This window comes from Acipenser ruthenus, chromosome 4 (assembly GCF_902713425.1).
Source record: "Acipenser ruthenus chromosome 4, fAciRut3.2 maternal haplotype, whole genome shotgun sequence".
Taxonomy (NCBI): domain Eukaryota; kingdom Metazoa; phylum Chordata; class Actinopteri; order Acipenseriformes; family Acipenseridae; genus Acipenser; species Acipenser ruthenus.
Window position 1 is genome coordinate 68,710,399 of NC_081192.1, and position 20,082 is coordinate 68,730,480.

Consider the following 20,082-nt stretch of genomic DNA (forward strand, 5'->3'; position numbering starts at 1 on the left):
CACAACTTCCTTTAGGTGTTTCCATGCAATGGTGTTGATTTTAGAGATTTTTTGAAAAGAGCGGAAGAAAAAAAATAAAAATCCTGAAAGAAACAAAATGCTTCCCAGCCATTCTGGAAGCCTAATAATAAAAATAATAATAATCCTAACAATTACAATAGGGCTCCAGCAACTTTGTTGCTTAGACCCCTAATAATAATCCCAGCAATAACAATAGGCTTCCCAGTCATTCTGGCTTGGAAGCCTAATAATAATAATAATAATAATCCCAGAAATAACAATAGGCTTCCCAGCCATTCTGAAGAAGAAGCAGCAGCAGCAGCTTCCCACCCCACTGAAGTATACAATTGTATGAACAATAGTATATACTTATTATATACATATTGCAAGAAGTGTAAGCATATATAAGTTATCAAGTGATGAGCTGAGCTCTATAACTTTGTGAAGCAGAGTTGCTAAGTGTTGAAATCACCTGTTTTATAAGTAACCATGCAAAGGGACATAATGCGTTACAATATATAATGTTGCCAGCAAGTAGGCCTAGAAAGGAATCTAAAACATGAATGAGCGATATTCACAGGTGTGGGGGAACAAGTTCATAATCTCTAAATCTCTAAAGACAGCTCCCATTGTACAGCAGTTTGAGCCATTGCAGGTTTTGGTTGTTGGGTTAACTTGTTTGAGCTTGTTACCTTTACACTGTGGCTCATTGTAAAATCTGGAATAGAATCTAACTGAATCTACACATTTAAATGATTGTCGCAAAGTGTGTTGTAAAGCCGTTACAATAGGCTATTAATTATATAGTGATAGAAATGCTCCCTCTGGTTCTTTGTAAAATAAATATATATAAATATATATATATATATATATATATATATATATATATATATATATATATATATATATATAGACAAATCATATGAGTGAATTATGTTCTATTCACACATTGATGATAATTCCACTGTGAAAGGTGTTTTTTTACTAAGATACATACACAGTCTTCATAATAATATAAGCCTTTATGCTCATCAACTTAAGAATTATTACTACTAACTTTAAGCCATTAATCTTACTATATGTGAAAGAAAATAGGGAGAAATCACACAAACCAGCACGTTCAAAATATAAATTAACTCATTATGGTGCTTTAAGTTGGGTTAACTGGTATTTATTGATGATTTTAAAAGCAAAGCTGCAGTACTGAATGCAGGAATTACAGGAAATAGGGAATCGCAAAAACAAGGGCACATAATTCTCTTTATAAATAGATAGACTATGCATATATAAACATCAGGTGTTAGAGGAGGAATATTTTGGGACATGATCAGCAACATGTGATGGAAACCTCCATTCTTTATGGAAGGAGAAATGAGGGGATCTTTTTTTTTTATTTCAAACTTTATTTTTTAAAAAAAATAAAAAATAAAAAAAACTCATAACCACCACTTCTTCACAGCTCTGCAGAGCAGCCTTTACAGATGGCTTCTAAGGAAAATGTTACGCAGCCAAAAGCAGCTTTATTTTCAAATGGAGCCTCTTTATGCTATGCCAATTTCAAACCAAAGGGGAAGGGGTTAAGGGCTTAACTGGTGGAAGAACATGTACCTGACACAAGGGTCTGCAATGATCATTGTGTGAATGTAAAACACATTGGAAGGCCCTCAAAAGATAGTCTATTTTTATGCACAGTTGCTAGTACATTTAGTGCATTCTGCTAGCTGAGTTCAGCCCAGCTGACCTAGTTTACATTTTCGCACCAAGATGTGCCACCAATAAACGGCCGGAGTCTAGCTGTCTTGGCAGGGGTCAGGAGATTTCAGTGAAATTATCTGCCGAGAGTCCGGGTGTTGCCTCGGAGCTGCCGAATGAGCCTCTCATGTCTGGGTGATGCTTCTTCAGGTGCCTGTGAAGGAGCTGCTTGTCTGGCGAGGAGTAGGGGCAGAAGTGACAGGCAAACACCTCATGGGTGTGATGTCTGCGGACATGCAGATCCAGGCTTTTCTTCTGAATGCTACAAGAGATGATAAGCAGGTTCACAAGTCATTCAAACCTGTCTGCCTGGCAAAGATTATTCACCAACATTCTCCTCATGATGTGTACTTGCTTTCACCCCAATCCGTGTACCTAAGGAAATTAACCAACCTTATGATCTACATTTCTTAAATAAAATCCCTCACAATTGTTCACAATGATTCAAGATTATAATTAGGTATACATATTATTTGTTGTGGAATTCAAAGTGTTATTGTACATACAATAAAGTTTATAACAAAACACAGTATTTACCATTGCTGCCCGCTGTGTTTTACGTATTGCTATAATATCTTTTTCAACATAATGCAGATTATTATTCACAAATCCTTGGTCAAACCTCACCACTTATTTATTTCCCTGTTTCTCTAAATGTCACTAGGTAATCCAAACTTTATTCAGAAACATGTCATTTCCATAGAGTCAAGCTCATCTGATCCTCATGGCTTTGCTTGCTTGTCAGGTTTATGAATATGCATGACAATTAATACTGTTTCCCTGATAACACCAATTACAAACACTTTATATAGATACAAATAATGTGTATTTATTATTTTAGATAAAATACCATTCAAAATTATAATTATATGAGTGAATGTGGCATTGAAATAGTTTTTTTGAATTTTGTTTAGGTTTTGTAAAAAGAACTTTGTTGAAATGTATATGTTTTTGCTAAATATGGAAGGGCAGGGGTTAGAATCCCCTCCCTGCTAAAACATAAGAAAAATTTGAGAACGACAAAAGGCCATTGGAATGTGGCCAGTTGCCAACTGATTTATTGATTATCAATTAGCCCTGGCCACATGCTATAAAAAGGAGCTGGAAATGTGTTCTTTACAAGTCTGGAGGTGAATCGGCTACAAATCTTCAAGGCTAAGTGTGTAACCAGGTTAAGAAAAATAAAGAAACCAACTACTAGAGATCACTGTGTCTACACCGGGATCTTGGTGTTTAGTGTACAGGAAATTGGCTTAAGGGACTTGATCCCACATCAGTATAAGAATGTGTGTTAGTGCAGAAGGTTCCTGGAGCAGAACCTCCTCTTTAGCAGGAATAGTATTCAGCCACTGTTTTGAGCAAACTTTATTTTCTTAGTTCTGTTTTATAACAGTGTTTCATTTTGGCATTTGTTTTGTGATTATTTTACACCCCGCCACCCCACTAGGAATACCACTGCTGGTACCGTAGTGGTGGCCACACTACACTGCAAGTGAAATTTGTGTAAACTGTAAATAAACATCAACCTCCTGTGTTATCACTCATTTTTCCAAGCAGATACCCACCCCCTTTCACAGCGACTGTTACCAAGTTGAGTCAAACAACAAGAAAAAATAAAATAAAAGTAAAAGCTATGATTTATTTATTACTAACCAGGCCTAAACATACCATAGGCAAGAACTATTGCTGATTTAGCCACGTCACTAAGCTATGCATGCCTCTCAATCAAAACACTGAACTTGCTTTCCACTACAAATGTCTTTAATTAAGGTTTAACCCAGCAGATTCAGTGATATTTAGACAGTGTTATTCATAGACCCGATTTCATATATGCTGAAAGAGATCTTGTAGGGATGCATGCAACACAGCAGGCAGCAACGGTAAGTAAGTAATGTGTTTTGTTATAAACTCTAAAAGGCATACATCCCCTGAAATTCTGCCTAACACTCTTGTATGCATTCACCCATTTTTTCCAGCAATACAGTTTGTTGTATGAAATACTACAGCCTGGAGATGTATACACAAGATTACAAGGATGTGAGTCCAGTAATTTAATAATGATAGAACACATCTTACAGCACCATGGCTGGAAGCTGTAACTGCTAAAGAAAACAGGAGCAGAAGCTTCCATGAAACGGCTGTGGGTAAAATGTACAACTGTTCCTACCCTGTATCTATAAGTGGGTGTCCCTGGGAAGCATTAAGTGTCTTTACCAGAGCCATGATGACAAAGAAGAGAACATGGAAATAAATAAATGAATAAACAAGCATATTAGTAATATTCATTCCCCACCCTGGCTGTTAAAATCTTTAAAAAGTAGATAACCATGACCTTCAAGTAAAGATACGATAATTCCAGATAAGCAGTTCTCTAGATACGTACAGACATACACGCACCTCCACTACATACCACTACTTTGGACTTAAATGAAAACGGAAAATCTGAATAGAATAAATGCCAATTAAAGTAGGACCTATTTAAAACTGGTGTCAGACAAACACAACTTTCTGTTTTACTTCTCAATATCACAGAAAAAAAGAATGTCAGTTTTTCAAATCTTAACAATGAAAGGGAAAAAATAGCTAAAGTATTCATTAAACTTGATGTGACATGAGGTGACATAGGCCTGCTACGCTTGTCAGAGGAATTTGTTGACAAAGTAAATAAAAATAATCTCTACAGACAAAAGAAAATGTAAATATTTCTCTCCTGACTTATGCTTTATTACAAAGGCTCTGCTGGTAGAAAGGAGTAGAGCTTTCATTATAAACAAACCAGTGCATATGAAACAAGAGATATTGATCAATTAATGTCAAAACTTCTGTAGCTTGCAAAACCTATACTATAAGATGCATCAGTATCAACGTCCTTTTACCTTTTATATCACTTCAAAGTAGATACAGTTTTTGCCTTACTGCAAAGACCAAAACTCTGCTGGAAACCATGGATAAACATTCTGAATTTCAAATCAAATATTACTGCATTCATGTATCTAACTATTGCCTAGAAGGCAGCTCAGATCCTGGAAAACCATGCCATTGTAACAGATACAGTGCTCTCCCTTTAAAACGCTGTAGTCGGGAGCCATAATTACGCATCATAACAAGAATGAAAGTGCTAGTGGAATGGCATTATGGGGCAAATGGGGACACAACCATACGGCCTTATAACCTGTTCCACTGTATAAAGGGGCACCTTATGAGGGTAGGGGGATATTTTAAATGTCCATGACACCCGTTTGAAAAAAAATTGTAAACCAAAGCTATACTAGAGTTAAACTGAAGTGCACCTTCTTTGGAGACTGTTGCTCTCACTTTCCTATATGCCACTGCAAAAAAAGTGAACTTAATCTGTCTTTAATAACATTTAAGATTTAGGGAGCGTGTGGCAGTGGTGTAATGCGTGTTCAGGTTGACTGAAAAAAATCACAATTACTAATATTCAACCTGTTTTTTTCAATTATATTCTTGTAAATTCAAATACGGGTAACTCAATTTGCCATTTAGGATGAATCTATATATTGATAAATCACACCAAGATACCCCAAAAGGGGGCACGCGCATTAGACAGAAACATTGCAGAACAGACAGTGTTTTTCTTTTTTACTCATATTGAAAGCACCAGGCTTACCAGCTGTATGAGCATTGCTCACACTGGTAGGGCTTCTCATTCGTGTGTGTCCTGGAATGTCTTCGCAAGGAGCTGGCATCTATGGAGGCATACGGGCACTGATTACATTTGAACGGTTTTTCTCCTGTTAAAATTGCAAAATAAATGTGTCCATTAGACCGTGTGAAAAACACAGAGGAAAGCATTTCAATGTTGCTATTGCACAGACAAGAACAGGACTGTTATTTGTCGTTTCCTGAGCCAAAACCATTTCCTTCATCCTGGCTTGTGCACAGATAATGTTACAGAATTTTGATCATGACTTTTAGAACATAACTTGACAGTAATTACTAATTCGTACAGTACCAAATGTTCTTCACCTACATTGCTATAACATACACAAGTAGCTGCAGTAACTCCAAGTTTTAGTAATATCACTCAATACATCACCAGGAAAAATTGTATAAAAATGAATCTGCAATGAATGGGTGATCACTGCAAATGTGATTATGTATCTGGAAAGGGTTTATATTTTAAGAGGGCACCACATTGTGGAAGCTTGATAGTAAATCAATTCAAATAAAATCAATATCCATATTTAGTCTAACTATTTTTTTTAAAAAAGGTAAAACGTCTAAGTTATATAGTTCTCTTCAAAACTCAAGGTGTTTGTTTGTCATTTGGTAACATTTGCATGATTTTTTTCTCCTTTCAAGAAATAGGAGTTAAAGACTTGATGTAACACTGAAAATATGGCCCACTATTTATTTTAGTTTTGCATAAGTTAAGTAGACATCTGTTTTGGCTTACGCCTGAATCATCAAGATTGACCACAATTAACATAACAGCAGAAAATCAATCAATTGTCTATGACTATACCAATACACTAACTTATTTTTTCACAGATATAGGACCACACTGGAGTAACCTCCAGCTACAATTCCTGCCCCTTCTCATTTTCATCAACAAAGTAAATAACTTCTGGAGCTTGTATTAATTGACTGCTAATTAGGGAGTGTTTCTCAAAACACCACACAGAACAGAAAAAATATCAATCAGCCATTAATACCCCTAGCATGTTTCTCATTTATTTACAAATAACCTTCTTTTGACCGCATAGGATATCCTGAGCTTTCGAAATAATTCAATATTTGCCATATGTTGGATATGAAATGGGTCACGTACCAAAGTAACCCCAAAGAATAGCAATGCCGAATAATTTCCAGAGCTCTTATTCAGTGTGTATATTTATGCCTAGATGGTGGTCTTTAAGTTGGCTTGGAAATGGGACTTCTCTATGTAACCCAAACCTAATCTTCCCTCACCCCCACTTTTCTGACTGGGTATAGCCTGCTACTACAGTAAATGGAATTAACACAGTACTTGAAGCAGATAAATTATCTTCATGAACTCTTATGTAATTTCTTAGATCAATAACAGAAAGTATGTTCCTCTCATTGGTATAGATTCTCAAAGCTCTTTACTAAATACCGTCATTAGCACTTTTTTTTTTTCTGAAAGGAAAACCTCACCCAATAAAGTTACCAAACCAGAGATAAACAGCTCAAAAGGGCTTACAGCTAACCATACAGAAACAAATTCTATTAACAATGAAGTTTATTCACGCTTTTAAATGACATATTAAATTATAGCAGCGCTTATACAAAAGTATAGCCTACAGATTTAATAAATAAATAAATACATTGATAGATAAATATGTACATTTTGTGATTGACACTTCTACATTTTGCTGTCCAAATTGTATGTTATTTGTGCAACATTCCAAGAACCTGTGTCATAACCATATGTTATCCTTGATAATTTATACAATGGCAAAAGGTTTTGCATCACCCTATAGAATGACCTCATTTTGCTTCATAAAGTCGAATGAAACCTGCTGATTAATGTTAAGTTAACATATTGAATTGTAGTTTTCCATATACTTAGCGAAAAATTGACAAAAACTGAAAAACATGAAATACTGTACTACCATTATGGCTTCCAGTAGACTTCTGCAATAACATTTTGTACATTCTTTGATTACATGATGTTAAATAACATTTCTAAATTAATGTTCATATATATATATTTTTAAATTATGTCTCAATCCTAAAATCCTAGGTGATACAAAACTTTTGGCCATAGCTGTAGTATAGAAAGATCCCCAAATTCTCTTCTAAAGTAAAGAAGTTACATTTGACAAATGTTTTGGCAAATGCATCTTTATCACTTTATTTGTCTACATTTAAACACTGTTAAACACTGCTTCTATTTTCTGGATACAGTTACAGTGTGGCTTCCATTTTCTAGTGCTGTGTGAAATGTTTTGATTCTGTGACGAACTGTAGCTCATTCTGATGTGATGGCAGTCCGAGCTGCACCCCCTACCTGTATGAATGCGCCGGTGCTGAATGAGGGAGGCCTTCAGCCTGGTCTTGTACTCACAGTCTTGGCACTCAAACTGTTTCACCCCACTGTGGATTCCCATGTGCCTTTGCAAAGCCAATTTAGAGGAGAACTTTCTGTAAAAAAGAAACCGTCCAGTGAAAGCCTTAAAAGGAACAATAACCCCCTTCTTAATATCTTAATAAGGTCGGTCACCCCAGTTCATTCTTGAAATTCCCAACTGTTCTTGCTTCCTGCGAGTTCTTCCTAAATTAAAAGCGTACATTTTTACCAGAACTGCTGTTCTGTGGATTTGTTGTCTATAGGGTAAAATTGCTTGTTGTGACTTTAGTTTTAACCTAATGTTGCCATTATCAGCTTGGAAAAAACAATTTTAGTCATTCAAATACTATTTGTGCAAATTTTATACAATGAAAAAGGCTTAAACATGCCCTGTAGTCAATCAGCACCAAAGCATCTCAAGTCAAAAGCAAAGACGGCAACTTAAAAGAAAAGGACTTAAAATGGTGTCTGATGCGTTTGTTATTTAAGCAAACATAACTCATGCATTAAAACTTGAATTCTCTGGACGGTATTGACTCTGTTAAAATAGCTGCTTCAAGCAATTTATGGGATCCTGGTTACTACCACACTGCAGGATTGCGTAGAGGGGGAATACTGACTGCGGTTCATTATGGTAGTTATTGGGGTCAGAAGAACAAATCATAAGAAGGGCAAATAGACTCAAAGATCAAATTCTCAGAAGATGAGTGCTTCTATTGTTTAGTGAATTGCATCCAACTCAATTACACAGGCACTGGATACTAGATATTAACTATAGGGTCATTCCAGCTCAAGTGCACTAACGGGTTAATCGGCCTCTTATGTCAATGTCAACCCTGCCAACGCTATGGGGTAGGTTTACTAAAGTGTTGCGCCTGTCACAATAGTTGCAAACAAGTCAGAAGTCTAGGGTGAAATGTACTAAACAGGAGCAATGCTATTTGCGACTTTTTAGGGAATGCTTTGCAACAGCAGTTTTTCTTTGTGGTCCATATGTAGTTATGGGCGTTCCTGCATAAATTCACAAAAACAGGGAGCAAATCAGGGTTCTCAAATATTATAAGGAGATGTACGAAAGAACTTTTGAAAGCATGTTTGAAAGTCACAATTGTTGTTTGCATTTCTCAGTCCGGCTTTTCTCGTACAGTGCCAGTTGTGCTCAATGCATTTTTGAGGCGAACAGCAAAATACCTATGTTTCCTTAAAACCAGGGAGCAATAGACTGCACACATGTGCCGCTAACCCCTCCAGCTCATTCTGAGCATCTGTATAGGAATAGGAAACACACCTATTTTATTAATGTGCAGGTGGTTTGTAACTGTGCACAATTTAGCACTGCACCACTGACTAACAAATAAAAACTGACAGTTTATAGGCTACTCATGATAATACAAATTAGTGGTAGTGTATAATGCAAAATTTGTTGCTAGTTCCTTGAAATTTGTATTAACGAGAATTGACTGTTCTCCTGCAAGTATCATAACTTACAAAAAACAATGTTATTTTGATTCTTGCACCCTTGCATGCATAGACGTTGTCCTTCGGGCACCGTCTGCTGCAGCAAACCACAACTCAGCTCCCACTAATTATTTGAACAATGTTGCATGACTCTCGCAATGTATAATGCTACAGATCTCGCTAAGAAGACGCAACAAATATTTAAATTAGTATATTGCGACTGTCTTCATTAACATATTTTGTCTTAGTACATGCGACAATTTTCATTTTGTTAAGTGTCACGTGTTTGCGCTGCGACTGTCCCATCTTAGTACACCTACCCCTATGTCTTGCATGTCATAGCTATAGTTTCAAAGGCTACTCCTGTAATTAACATGGAATTCAAAACCATCACTTCATCTTCATAAATTTCAGTTTGATCTTTCTAAAGATGCCACTGCTAGGGTCTAATACAACTTGATGGCATACACATGTGCGAGTCATAGTAAATTTAGCAGCTGACTCTGGTTATGTATTTTTTGAGTCACAGCTGCTATTTAGAAACAAGAAGCAGCAAGAAGTTAACAGTAAGCAGACTGGCCACATGACTCAGCTCATGTTACATTGTTTGCCCAGACTTTGCTCTGTAAATGGACCTAGCAGAGAACAACCCCCGACCTTCAGATGAGTTAATGCTAGTGACACCCTGATAATGAACAGACACCTTACAGTTAGGATTTCATTAAACATTTTCACACTGGTCAGCACCCTCTATGCCCTTTAAGTAATAATGCCTGACACAAAGAATATGGATTTTTTTTTTTTACAGTAATGAGCCTCAGCAGAAGACACCAGTCTTTAATATAATCTAGTAAATTCAGATGTGTCATTGAAGATCTGGAATGTAAACTTTATTTCTGCTTTATTACATTGATTGTTATTTTTTTTTTTTGTCTATTTCAATTTTTAAACAGCAGCTTAAATCAGAAACATTCATTTAACACGTTTGTCAGTTTTAACTGCTGGCCTGAGTCATCCCTTATAAAAGTTTACCATGGTGTTTCTGCATTGCATTTGTACAGCTTTACCATAGTTTACCTGTTTGCTGTGCTTATTAAAATGCTTTACCATACCTCACAGGTCTTTACAGTGCTTACCTACAGTATGCTTTACCATGCTTTATTACACGTAGCTATGCTTTTATTATGGTAAAGTTTTATAAGGGATTACCTGCTCACCGCAGCAACGGTTAGGTGCCCCAAGCCAAAGGCGGGGCACTTACTGAAAGATGGACAATTAACCACTGGTAATTACTGTTGTGGAAGATATTAATACTATTATATAGGGCATCTACTGCGCTCTACTCAGAACCTGATATGTGAGGTTTAAATTCGTGGTAACTGCCAATTGTCTCTCAAATTATTGGTAAATGAACAATGAGCTTTATGTGATTATTGACATTACTAACATTTTTTTTATTAACTTGTTATTAAAGAGTAAGTAGTGGGGTTCAGAAAAAACATAGCATTAAACGTCCCCACGTGTTGCTACAACTGTCTATATATCATACCTGTATTTTTTCTTTTCATTGTTAACATCTTGACAACTTGTTACACTTATAACTTTGTAGTCTGTTTTAAAGTTATTTTCAAAATGTCCTCTTAGTGCAGTGATAGTGTAAGGATTATTGCCCACATTGTCAAACAGGTAACACAGCAATAACAATCCATGATGTGGTATGGAACAGAAAAACCATAGTAAAATCGCTCTTCCTGCAGATTTAGAGGACAGATCTCAAACCCCAGTGCACTAGAGTGGCCATTTTGAAACTTTAAAGTTATAAGTGTAAAAAGTTGTCAGGATGTTAACAATGAAAAGAAAAATTACAGGTACATTATTTAATATGGGGACTTATAGCACTAAATCTTTTTACAAAATCATAGTCACACATCTTTAAAATTGCAAAACTTCGGTCTATCAAGAGCCATGATGTATGATCTCATTATTTAGAGAAAAGTACTCAAAGTAAACATTTACATGTTTGAACAGAAAAGATTTACCTGATAAAAAAAAGCAGCAGATAAAGTGCAAAGCACAAACCTAGGACATTGGGCTTTTTGGCAGTGAAACACCTTCTCTATATAATGTTGTGACATTTTGTGAACTTAAATTATGTTTGCTTCATTTAAGCTTGAGCTGTAAATGTCTGAACATACTTTGCGAGCTATAAGTTTACTTATACAATATAAAACATGTAGACATTTACATGATTGAAACCAGCTACAGTTAAATAGCAATCTAGTATGTGTTTTAACTTCTTCAGTAAATTAGAACCCTTATGGGGTTACTACAGTGTTGATCAACATAAGCAGGTATCATTTTTAGGTAGTTGTTGATGCTGATCTTCTAAATGTTTTCCATTCCCATGAAACAAAGTTCAAAATCAGACACAGGCTGTTACCAACTATGGGTCACGTCTGGTCTTTCAAGTGATCCTGACAAGGTGATCCAAAACGAGCTGTGCCCAGGACAGATCCTCAAACAGTTTGTTTCAAATGGACAGACAATCACAAAGCCACTCGTGGGTGAAGTGTCATGTTGAGGGGTAACACTGATATTCAATGGCTGTGATATTTTGTTTATTTATTCCTAGTTCCCAGGCTCCAACCACTTGGATATAACGCACTGATCTGCTAGCTAGGCCTTAGTTTAGTGCCTTCAGTTAAGATTGAATATGCAAGTTTAATCCCCTCATTGTTTCACCCCTGAATGATTAATTTAGAAATTCCCTTGATGTGCTGAGTCTTGCAGGGAGGAAACAGCTCACTGAAGCCCTGTCAACTGAGGATTACGAAAACTCTTGAATTTGGCATGAGTTGGTCCTTACAGCCCTGACCCCCGGGCAGTGCGGTGGTTGTAACTACAGTTTCATGCAGCATCATGATATAGTGCTACTTGCCTTCAAATGCTCTTGCAAGAACCTGGTTCTTTTTTTTTTTGGCTTAAAGTAGATTTTAGCTTAAGAGCAATATAAATAACAGGGAAGGCACCTGACAAAGATCTTTGCTACTCTTCTCTGATCAGCTTAAACTGATGCCAGACTCAGGAATTGACAGTTAAGACCTATAGATGTACCCCATGTGGGTAAAGGAAATAGCATTGCCCTTGCAGAAAGTAATGTTCACATGAATAATGTCTGTGGCTAACATACTAATCTGAAGATATTTGTATAGAATATTGTGGATTTTCAAGGAAGCTTATTACCAAAGTGGCACTATTTCCAGCTGGTTGACACAATATGGCTTGGGAGCATTCGTATTAATTTTATTTGGCAGATGTCTTTATCCAGTCTGCATTTTCATCTTTTATGCCTACAAAAGGACCTAACTTAAATCCCTCAAGCTTTACATTTCTTCAGGAAAATAGGCTAATCAAACTGCTATCAAAAACTGCCACCACACCATAGAAAATTATTTGATAAAAAAAGGTCTGTACAGTGGAAATCTGTCAATATTGGTCCTCTTCTGCCATCTAGTGGAACTGAGCAAAAGACAGAAAATAGAAACCCCAATCTGTAAATAATATAGTAAAACGTTAAAATTGCAGCACTTGAGAAACCAATCCACTCCCCAGGACTGAATCTGCTGTTATGTTAGCATATTCATATGTTGCTAATATGTTGCAGAGAAAAATATACATCTGTTCACACTTATTCTGTTTTCAACTACTTGGGATGACATGGGGTAAATTAAACCATCCTCACCCAACTGGGAGATGGGGGGTGCAATTAAATAGACATCATTGTTAAACGTAGTTCCTAACTTCCCTAACGCGTTTCATCCAGTATACCCCAACAGCTGTAGTAGTTTTATTGGCACTCTGTTGTATCCCTGATAAAACCCCCAAACCTCATCTTTTGTTAGACTCGAACTAAGGGGAATCAGAACCCAGTACGAACCAAGCCTTTTTCCAGATAACATCTACTACTACTGCTGCTGCTGATTATCTGGGAAATACATGGTCTGCAGTGACCTTGTGCCAACTGCCTTCAGCACTCAAAGATTATAAATTAGAAACTGGAATTAGCAGAGAAATACCACAAAGTAATAAACAATAGCCTTCAGATAAATAAAGCGTTCATAATTAATTTTAAGAAAACCAAATTATAATAAGTGGCAGAAATGCGTGTTATCCAGGATACTCTCTTGCTTATTATACAGTAACTTTAATTGATGCCGTCGTCCACACCTTTGTCATTTCTCCTTCGTGGCATAGGACATAAAATGCAATGTAGTTACCTCCATTTCTCATTTGATAATGGGGCTTACTGAAACTTTAAAAATAATAAAATAAAAAAATGATTTATATCATTTAAATTAAATAAATACAACACTTTTAAAATAAATAAATGTATAGAATTATGTGTTGCAACTGCTAAACAAAAAAGCCAGATATTATATCCAAAGACATGCTTCTAAAATACACACAATACCTGTTGCATAAGTTGCAGGAAAACCCTTTTTCTGTTTTTCCTCTGTTGGCCGATATATCCTTGTCTGTCCGCACTGCACTAATCGCACATGACTTTGGATGGCGTCTCTTTTTCTTCTTGTCATGGGCTTGTTTGTGATGATGATCCATTTGACGCCTGTGTTGAAAGCCCTCTCCACACAACTGACATTCAAACTGTCTGGAGCTGCTGTGTTTTGTCAGGTGCTCTTTGAGATCTAGTCTGTTGATGCAAAAAAGAAAATGAAGATCACATTTACAAATGTAAACCTGAACGGTGACAATGCCTACAAAATTATGTTGACCCATGAACTCAGTCTAGCATGATTTTAAATTAAGGCACAATAACAGCATCTAGTCTCCAACACCGCAATACTATGATACATGTTAATCATATTAACATGCTGTAAATTCATAGCCTCACACTTTTAAAAGCTTGTCTTTCCAGGGCAGAACTGATGCATTTTGGCAGGGCATTACATGGGAAAGTTTACTGTGGTTTTAGGGTTCCGCAAAAGAAAATTAACTTTAATGTAAAACAGAGCATTAAAAAAATATTCATTAGCATAGAATGGAGGAGCTATTCACATTTCTAGGTTCTGTGGTGCCAAGAGGTTTCATTAGGGCTCATTATAGTAATTGTAGCTAACAAAATAGTTCCATAAAATGTCTTCACCATGCACATCTATTCATTTTATAGATTGCAAATGTGCTGTTTTGAAAGGAACACAAACACGTATTTTAATTGAGAAACTTGATATCTGGTACTACACTGCAATAAGTTAAAGAAAACTAGGAAGTGTGACAGGACAGCGTCACTGGCAATGCTGCTGTTTCAACCAGGAAGGGAGACTCAGATACAGAAGCTGCTGTTTCAAGCGCTAATGCGCACATTTATATAAACAAACAAACAGATGGGACAGCACGGAACACATGAAACCACACCCTATTTATACACCAGTGGCTGGCGCCTTACTTAAATCGTTTACTCACTTATTCAATTCACAGCTTCAGCCACATTCCCATGTGTTTTGACAGGGAAAAATGTAACCCCTCCCCTGCCAACCCATTACTCCCCACACCAACACATACACACGTGTACCGGCAGGGCTTTCACCCTGCCACCCTGCCACCCTGCCACAGGAAGCTATGCTCTGAAACTGTCCTTTATAATTAAACCTGGAGAGTGAAATTGTCCCCACCCCTTCACTGGCTTCTTTGCTGTCAATAAACAAACCGTTGCTTCCCATACTGACTGACATGCTTTCAGCCAGTAACATGCTTTGACCCAGAAGACCCTACTGAGATGAAATGGCCCAGGGAGTGAACGTGCAAAAAGGTAATCCAAGAATAAGGCATAGAAACTGAGAGTGTCCTTTAACCTAAAATACATATTTGCTGTAACGTGTTTATTTTAAAACTGCAGATTTGAGACCAATGCAGTTAATAGAAGTTTAAACCACAACATAATTATTATTAGTTTATTTAGCAGACGCCTTTATCCAAGGCGACTTAGAGACTAGGGTTTGTGAACTATGCATCAGCTGCAGAGTCACTTACAAATACGTCTCACCCGAAAGACAGAGCACAAGGAGGTTAAGTGACTTGCTCAGGGTCACACAATGAGTCAGTGGCTGAGGTGGGATTTGAAGCGGGGGCCTCCTGGTTATAAGCCCGTTTCTTTAACCACTGGACCATACATAATCTACATGAACTGATTACATATGTTAATATCAGCTTTTTGTCTTTTTTTATTTAGATTTAATGACGATTATAGGTTAATAAGTGTTTGGTAGCTACCTTTAATCAAATTGAGAGTGTATTTTCTCTTGAACTCTTTTTTTTGTACGACAGTGTCTGTGAGAAACACACTCAACTTGATTAGAGGTGGCCACCGAACACTTATAAACATACCGAAAAACACCAATAAAATCTAAGTGTTGACAGACCACCTGACATCTTGCTACACAAACAAGACTGACAGGACAGAGTCAGCAGCTCCACTGCTACAAATGCCCTCAAAAGAAGAATCCCAAGAAAAGTAATTCACCATTGGTAAACAAGCTACAGCGGAACGTGTTCGCTGAAAGGCCAGCAATGAAAAACTACTGCTATTATAGTTTTACCTGATGTTTATGTGGGGAAAGTAATCACATTTCTTTTGCAGCAGGTTACTTTTATATACAGTACAATATCAGTGTCATGATCATATTTTTAAAGGTGCAGTCCTTAAGGTTTTAAAAGTAAATGTTCCTACCTTTATTACACTCTTATTATGGTACAGCTGAACTTTTGACTTATATTTTTGACTTTGAAAAGTCAGTGAAGGTACTACACTGTAGAGCAGGCCTTTTTTAATAAAAAGCTATGGATTCAGATGATTCAGAGACGACACAAAGAGGTTATGCAACCGTGTACACTTTAAAGTTCCCAATTTACCTACTTTCTGTAGAACCTCTTGTCACATTCAGTGCATGCATGTGTCTCTCCTCCGTGGTCATGCTGAGTGCACAGATGCTTGTAGACTTTGTTCCAAGATTTATCTACAGCAACCATATTAGAAAAAATTAAGAATCAATACAACAGCACAATTTAAATTATCAAGACAACAGGAAATAATATCAGGCCATCAAGAAATATTAGTATTGTAGATACTGTAGGATGTAAAATATGGCCACAAAAACATATATATATATATATATATATATATGAATGAACATTTATCAGTATTCTTTTGTTTGCAGTATTATTTTGTCTGACTGATGTATAAAATGTTTAGAAAAGGTACCCGCGTAGGTGCAGTGTATGCATTTAAAAGAGTCTTGGTAATGACAGGCTTGATGTTGATCTCTCTCGTGCTCTGAAGAACAGAGAGTGAGACAGGTGGCACACTGAATCAAGCCAGGCTTCCTCCTGTGTCTGTTTTCATGTATGTTCCGTGCATTTTGAGTCTTGAAGGCCTTCTCGCAGAAAGAGCACTGGTGGGGACGCCGCTTCTTGCTGTGGTCCTGTAAATGCGTCTCCATCCACGTCCACTCGGCCGTGAAGGAACCGCAATGCATGCACTTGAACCCCTGCTCCCCATCATGGCATTTCATGTGCACCTCCAGCAGTGGCTTGGACGGCAGATACAGGTTGCACAGCCGGCAAGAAAAAGTTCTGCCCCTCACCCCACCACCCCGATCATCTGAACCTTTATGGGGGCCTGGATGTATTGCAGTCAGTCTTTTCTTCTTGGGACATCCTTTAGAGCCCTCATCAGCTTGTTGAACTGTTCTGCTGGGTTCTGAAATCAAAGACTGGGTTTTGATGCTGGAGATTCTGCAGAGACCCAAAGACATGAGGTGAGCTGACTGAGCCATCTTGTCACCTTGGTCCTCGCCAGTTGATCCAGTGGGGCATGACAAAGAGCCAGACGCTATAGAAGTCGGATCCTCCAAGCGGAATTGACTGGACTCCTCTTCAAATAATGTGCTCACCTGCAAAGATACATACACGTAAAAATGAGATTCCAGGCCCATTACTGAGGAGGAAATCGAGGACAAAACGGCTTTGTCTGCTTGACTTGACTAATAATTGCTTAAAGTACCATGTATAAGTGGCCTTCAGAGACTTTTTAAATAGGCAAATGATAATGGGAAATATGCATATTTAAGTCACTATACAAGTGATCTTTCAAATCTGTTGTTAATGCAGTTTTAAAAGTACTTAATTTGTGCTTACCTCACAGGTATGGGCAACGTGCAGACTGTCACTGTTGGTGCTGAGGCCCATGTCACATGACTGGGGGCTTATGTTTTGCAGCATCCTATACATGGGGAGGAGGAAGGATATTCGTTCTAGATTCTCCTCGTTCTCCTCGTTCTCCTTATTCTCTGTGCTCATTTCATCCTCCACGCCATAGGGGGCATCCTCCTCCTGACATCTGTCCTTCTCAGAGCCGCTCAGTGGGTGGCAGGTCCCCCCTAGCTGGTGGAAGTTGGACACATGGGCACTGATCTTATTCTTCAAACTGCTGGTGAACTGGCAGACTCTACACCTGTAAATCTCCACCAGAAACATCTCTACCAAGCTAGAGACCTGGCCTTCAATACCTTCCACGGTGCTGGAGTACAGCCTGGAAGTGGTGTTCTCTTCAGGAACATGCAACTCTACAGGCTGGATGTCTTGATACATGTATTTCAACTGGTTCATTGTCACAGCATAGGGTGGTGAGGGGCTGTGTATGAAGGAAAATAAAACAACATAAAAACACTCTTTAAAATGTGTTCTTTGACACAACAGCATTCTGAAATCTGCTCAGAATTCCCCAAAAACCACATAGCAGACAATACTGTAGATAAGCACAGCTTTACTGTAATACTTTGGTAGGAAAGCATTTTTGCCTTTTTTAATGTATATAGTCAGTGCTCAAAAAACACAGAAATGTATTATCTACATGCTCTTCAATCTGATCAGTTGCTAGCAGCTAACCAGCAAACACTAAGGTAGGGTGACCATATTTTGTAAACCAAATCCGGGGACACTCAGTTATGGGAGCACAGCAAAGTAACCAACAGTGAAATGTGTGTTACAGTGTATCCCGAGCAGCTTATAATATTTTTAACAGTTGCACATATTCATTCCAAATAGAAAACGAATATGTATATAACCACAGAAACAAACACACACTCCGCAATAATTGCAAAAAACTTACATTTAAAAAAAAAGCAGACATTTTAAAAATTCCCTAAACTAAACAAAACAAAACAGGCAACATGCAAGAGCCTACTTCTCCTGCTGCCTTCAAGCCAAAGCTAAGTAGCCAGTGTTACACATGGACATACTGGGAACTTTGGGATATGGGTAACCAGGAGATTCCTGAAAATATAACATCGAATTTTACTGACATCCTACTGTACAGTATGCTGTTATGGGTTTTAATGTCATGTCAATTTAGCGAAGGAAAAAAAGTATTAAAAAAAAAACAACTATGTATTTTGATGTTTTTTTTTTTCTTCAACACTGTTTAACATTTACATAAGCACCAAGCAAGAACACTTATTAATGCCCATAACACTGGCGTTTTATGAAAAACGGGACATCGAGCCAAAACAGGATATTAAACTTAAATAGTGTACTATATATTATAATAAAGGTTTGTACTTACTCCCTCGCCATTCTCGTATAATCCTCATGCAGCTGTTTTTTTTTTCTTTTCAGGCGATGCATGTAGCCTATCTAAACCAAGCACGATTTTTTTTAAACGCAAGTGTTTTTTTTTCGTTTGTTTTTTTCAGACAAAAATACATAACTACGGTAATGCATTTATTAAAGAACAAAGTAATCTAAATAATGCCCTCTTAAACCTAATGTACTGAAGCTGGATTTACTGGCAGTTGAAACAAGAGCGGGTCAGCTCAACAAACTACACCGATAGGCTACAGACAGTAAAATGTCAGTGATTATACAAAGAAACTGATTGGTGGGAATTTCAATCAATCAACCCACGGTAACTGTTTTTTTTTTAAACGGAGGTTGTCTACTAAACTCAAAACCTGACTGGTTAATACGAATGTCAGTGATGAATCAGGAAAGTGGTTGGATGTAATTTAATGATAGAAACATGGATATTTCTCTCTAACGTATTTACATTACATTAGACCAATGCGAGAAATTATTAATAAGTTTATTTGGGACGAGCTTCATGAACCGAGGACCGTTCCAGGGATTATTTGCCCGGGGACACAGTACCTCATCCGGGGACTGTCGGTCCAATTTTACACTGAAGTAACTGTGTAGTACCTATCACGTCCCTAATAGAAGTAAAACTATATATGCCCTATTACGGAGATTACTTCATTTACAAGTTATTGCGTTCAATAAACCACTTGTTTGTAGAGAAGTCATTGAACAAAGAATGAAGATGCTGAATTAAAACTTTTTATACGTGCAGTGTTTGCAACTAGTAGCACTGTGTTCCCGAGAGGCTCTAATGTACAATAGCAAAGTAAACCAATAAAAGACCATGATAATATATTACAAAAAAAATTACATAATTCCAGAACAATTAATACATTAACTCTGAAGAGTAACCTTACGAGTAACTGGGAGATTATACATCGAATTATGTACTGTATAAACAAAACTTGCGCTCATTGTTTGCCCAGTATTAATTCAGCACTTACCATTTAACAAACAGCGTTTTATTTTCAAATCCAAAATATCATACAAGTACAATACTGTTTATGTTCATCATTGCCACCAGGAAGTACTGTTTGCAGTAAAACGTTGCGACTCATTCAGAATCATTCTCCACCGTAAGGGGTCATTTATAAATTACATGA

The 20,082-nt window shown here is 37.2% G+C and overlaps 1 protein-coding gene across 2 annotated transcripts; it reads right to left on the reverse strand.

Annotated features, from left to right (window-relative positions):
- Positions 1-1,150: 1,150 nt before the first annotated feature.
- On the reverse strand, positions 1,151-20,047 carry si:dkey-154p10.3 (zinc finger protein 883). 2 transcript variants are annotated; one of them, XM_033999325.3, is made up of 9 exons: positions 19,924-20,047; positions 18,906-18,976; positions 17,480-17,975; positions 16,545-17,235; positions 16,200-16,299; positions 13,740-13,979; positions 7,751-7,884; positions 5,384-5,507; positions 1,151-2,014 (listed from the first exon to the last, which is right to left on the reverse strand). In XM_033999325.3, exons 1-9 carry the CDS (start codon positions 19,924-19,926, stop codon positions 1,810-1,812), a joined length of 2,064 nt encoding a protein of 687 aa, XP_033855216.3. In that variant the 5' UTR covers positions 19,927-20,047; the 3' UTR covers positions 1,151-1,809. The 2 variants fall into 2 exon arrangements, with proteins under 2 accessions (XP_033855216.3, XP_033855217.2); XM_033999326.3 differs by lacking the exon at positions 18,906-18,976.
- Positions 20,048-20,082: the final 35 nt, after the last annotated feature.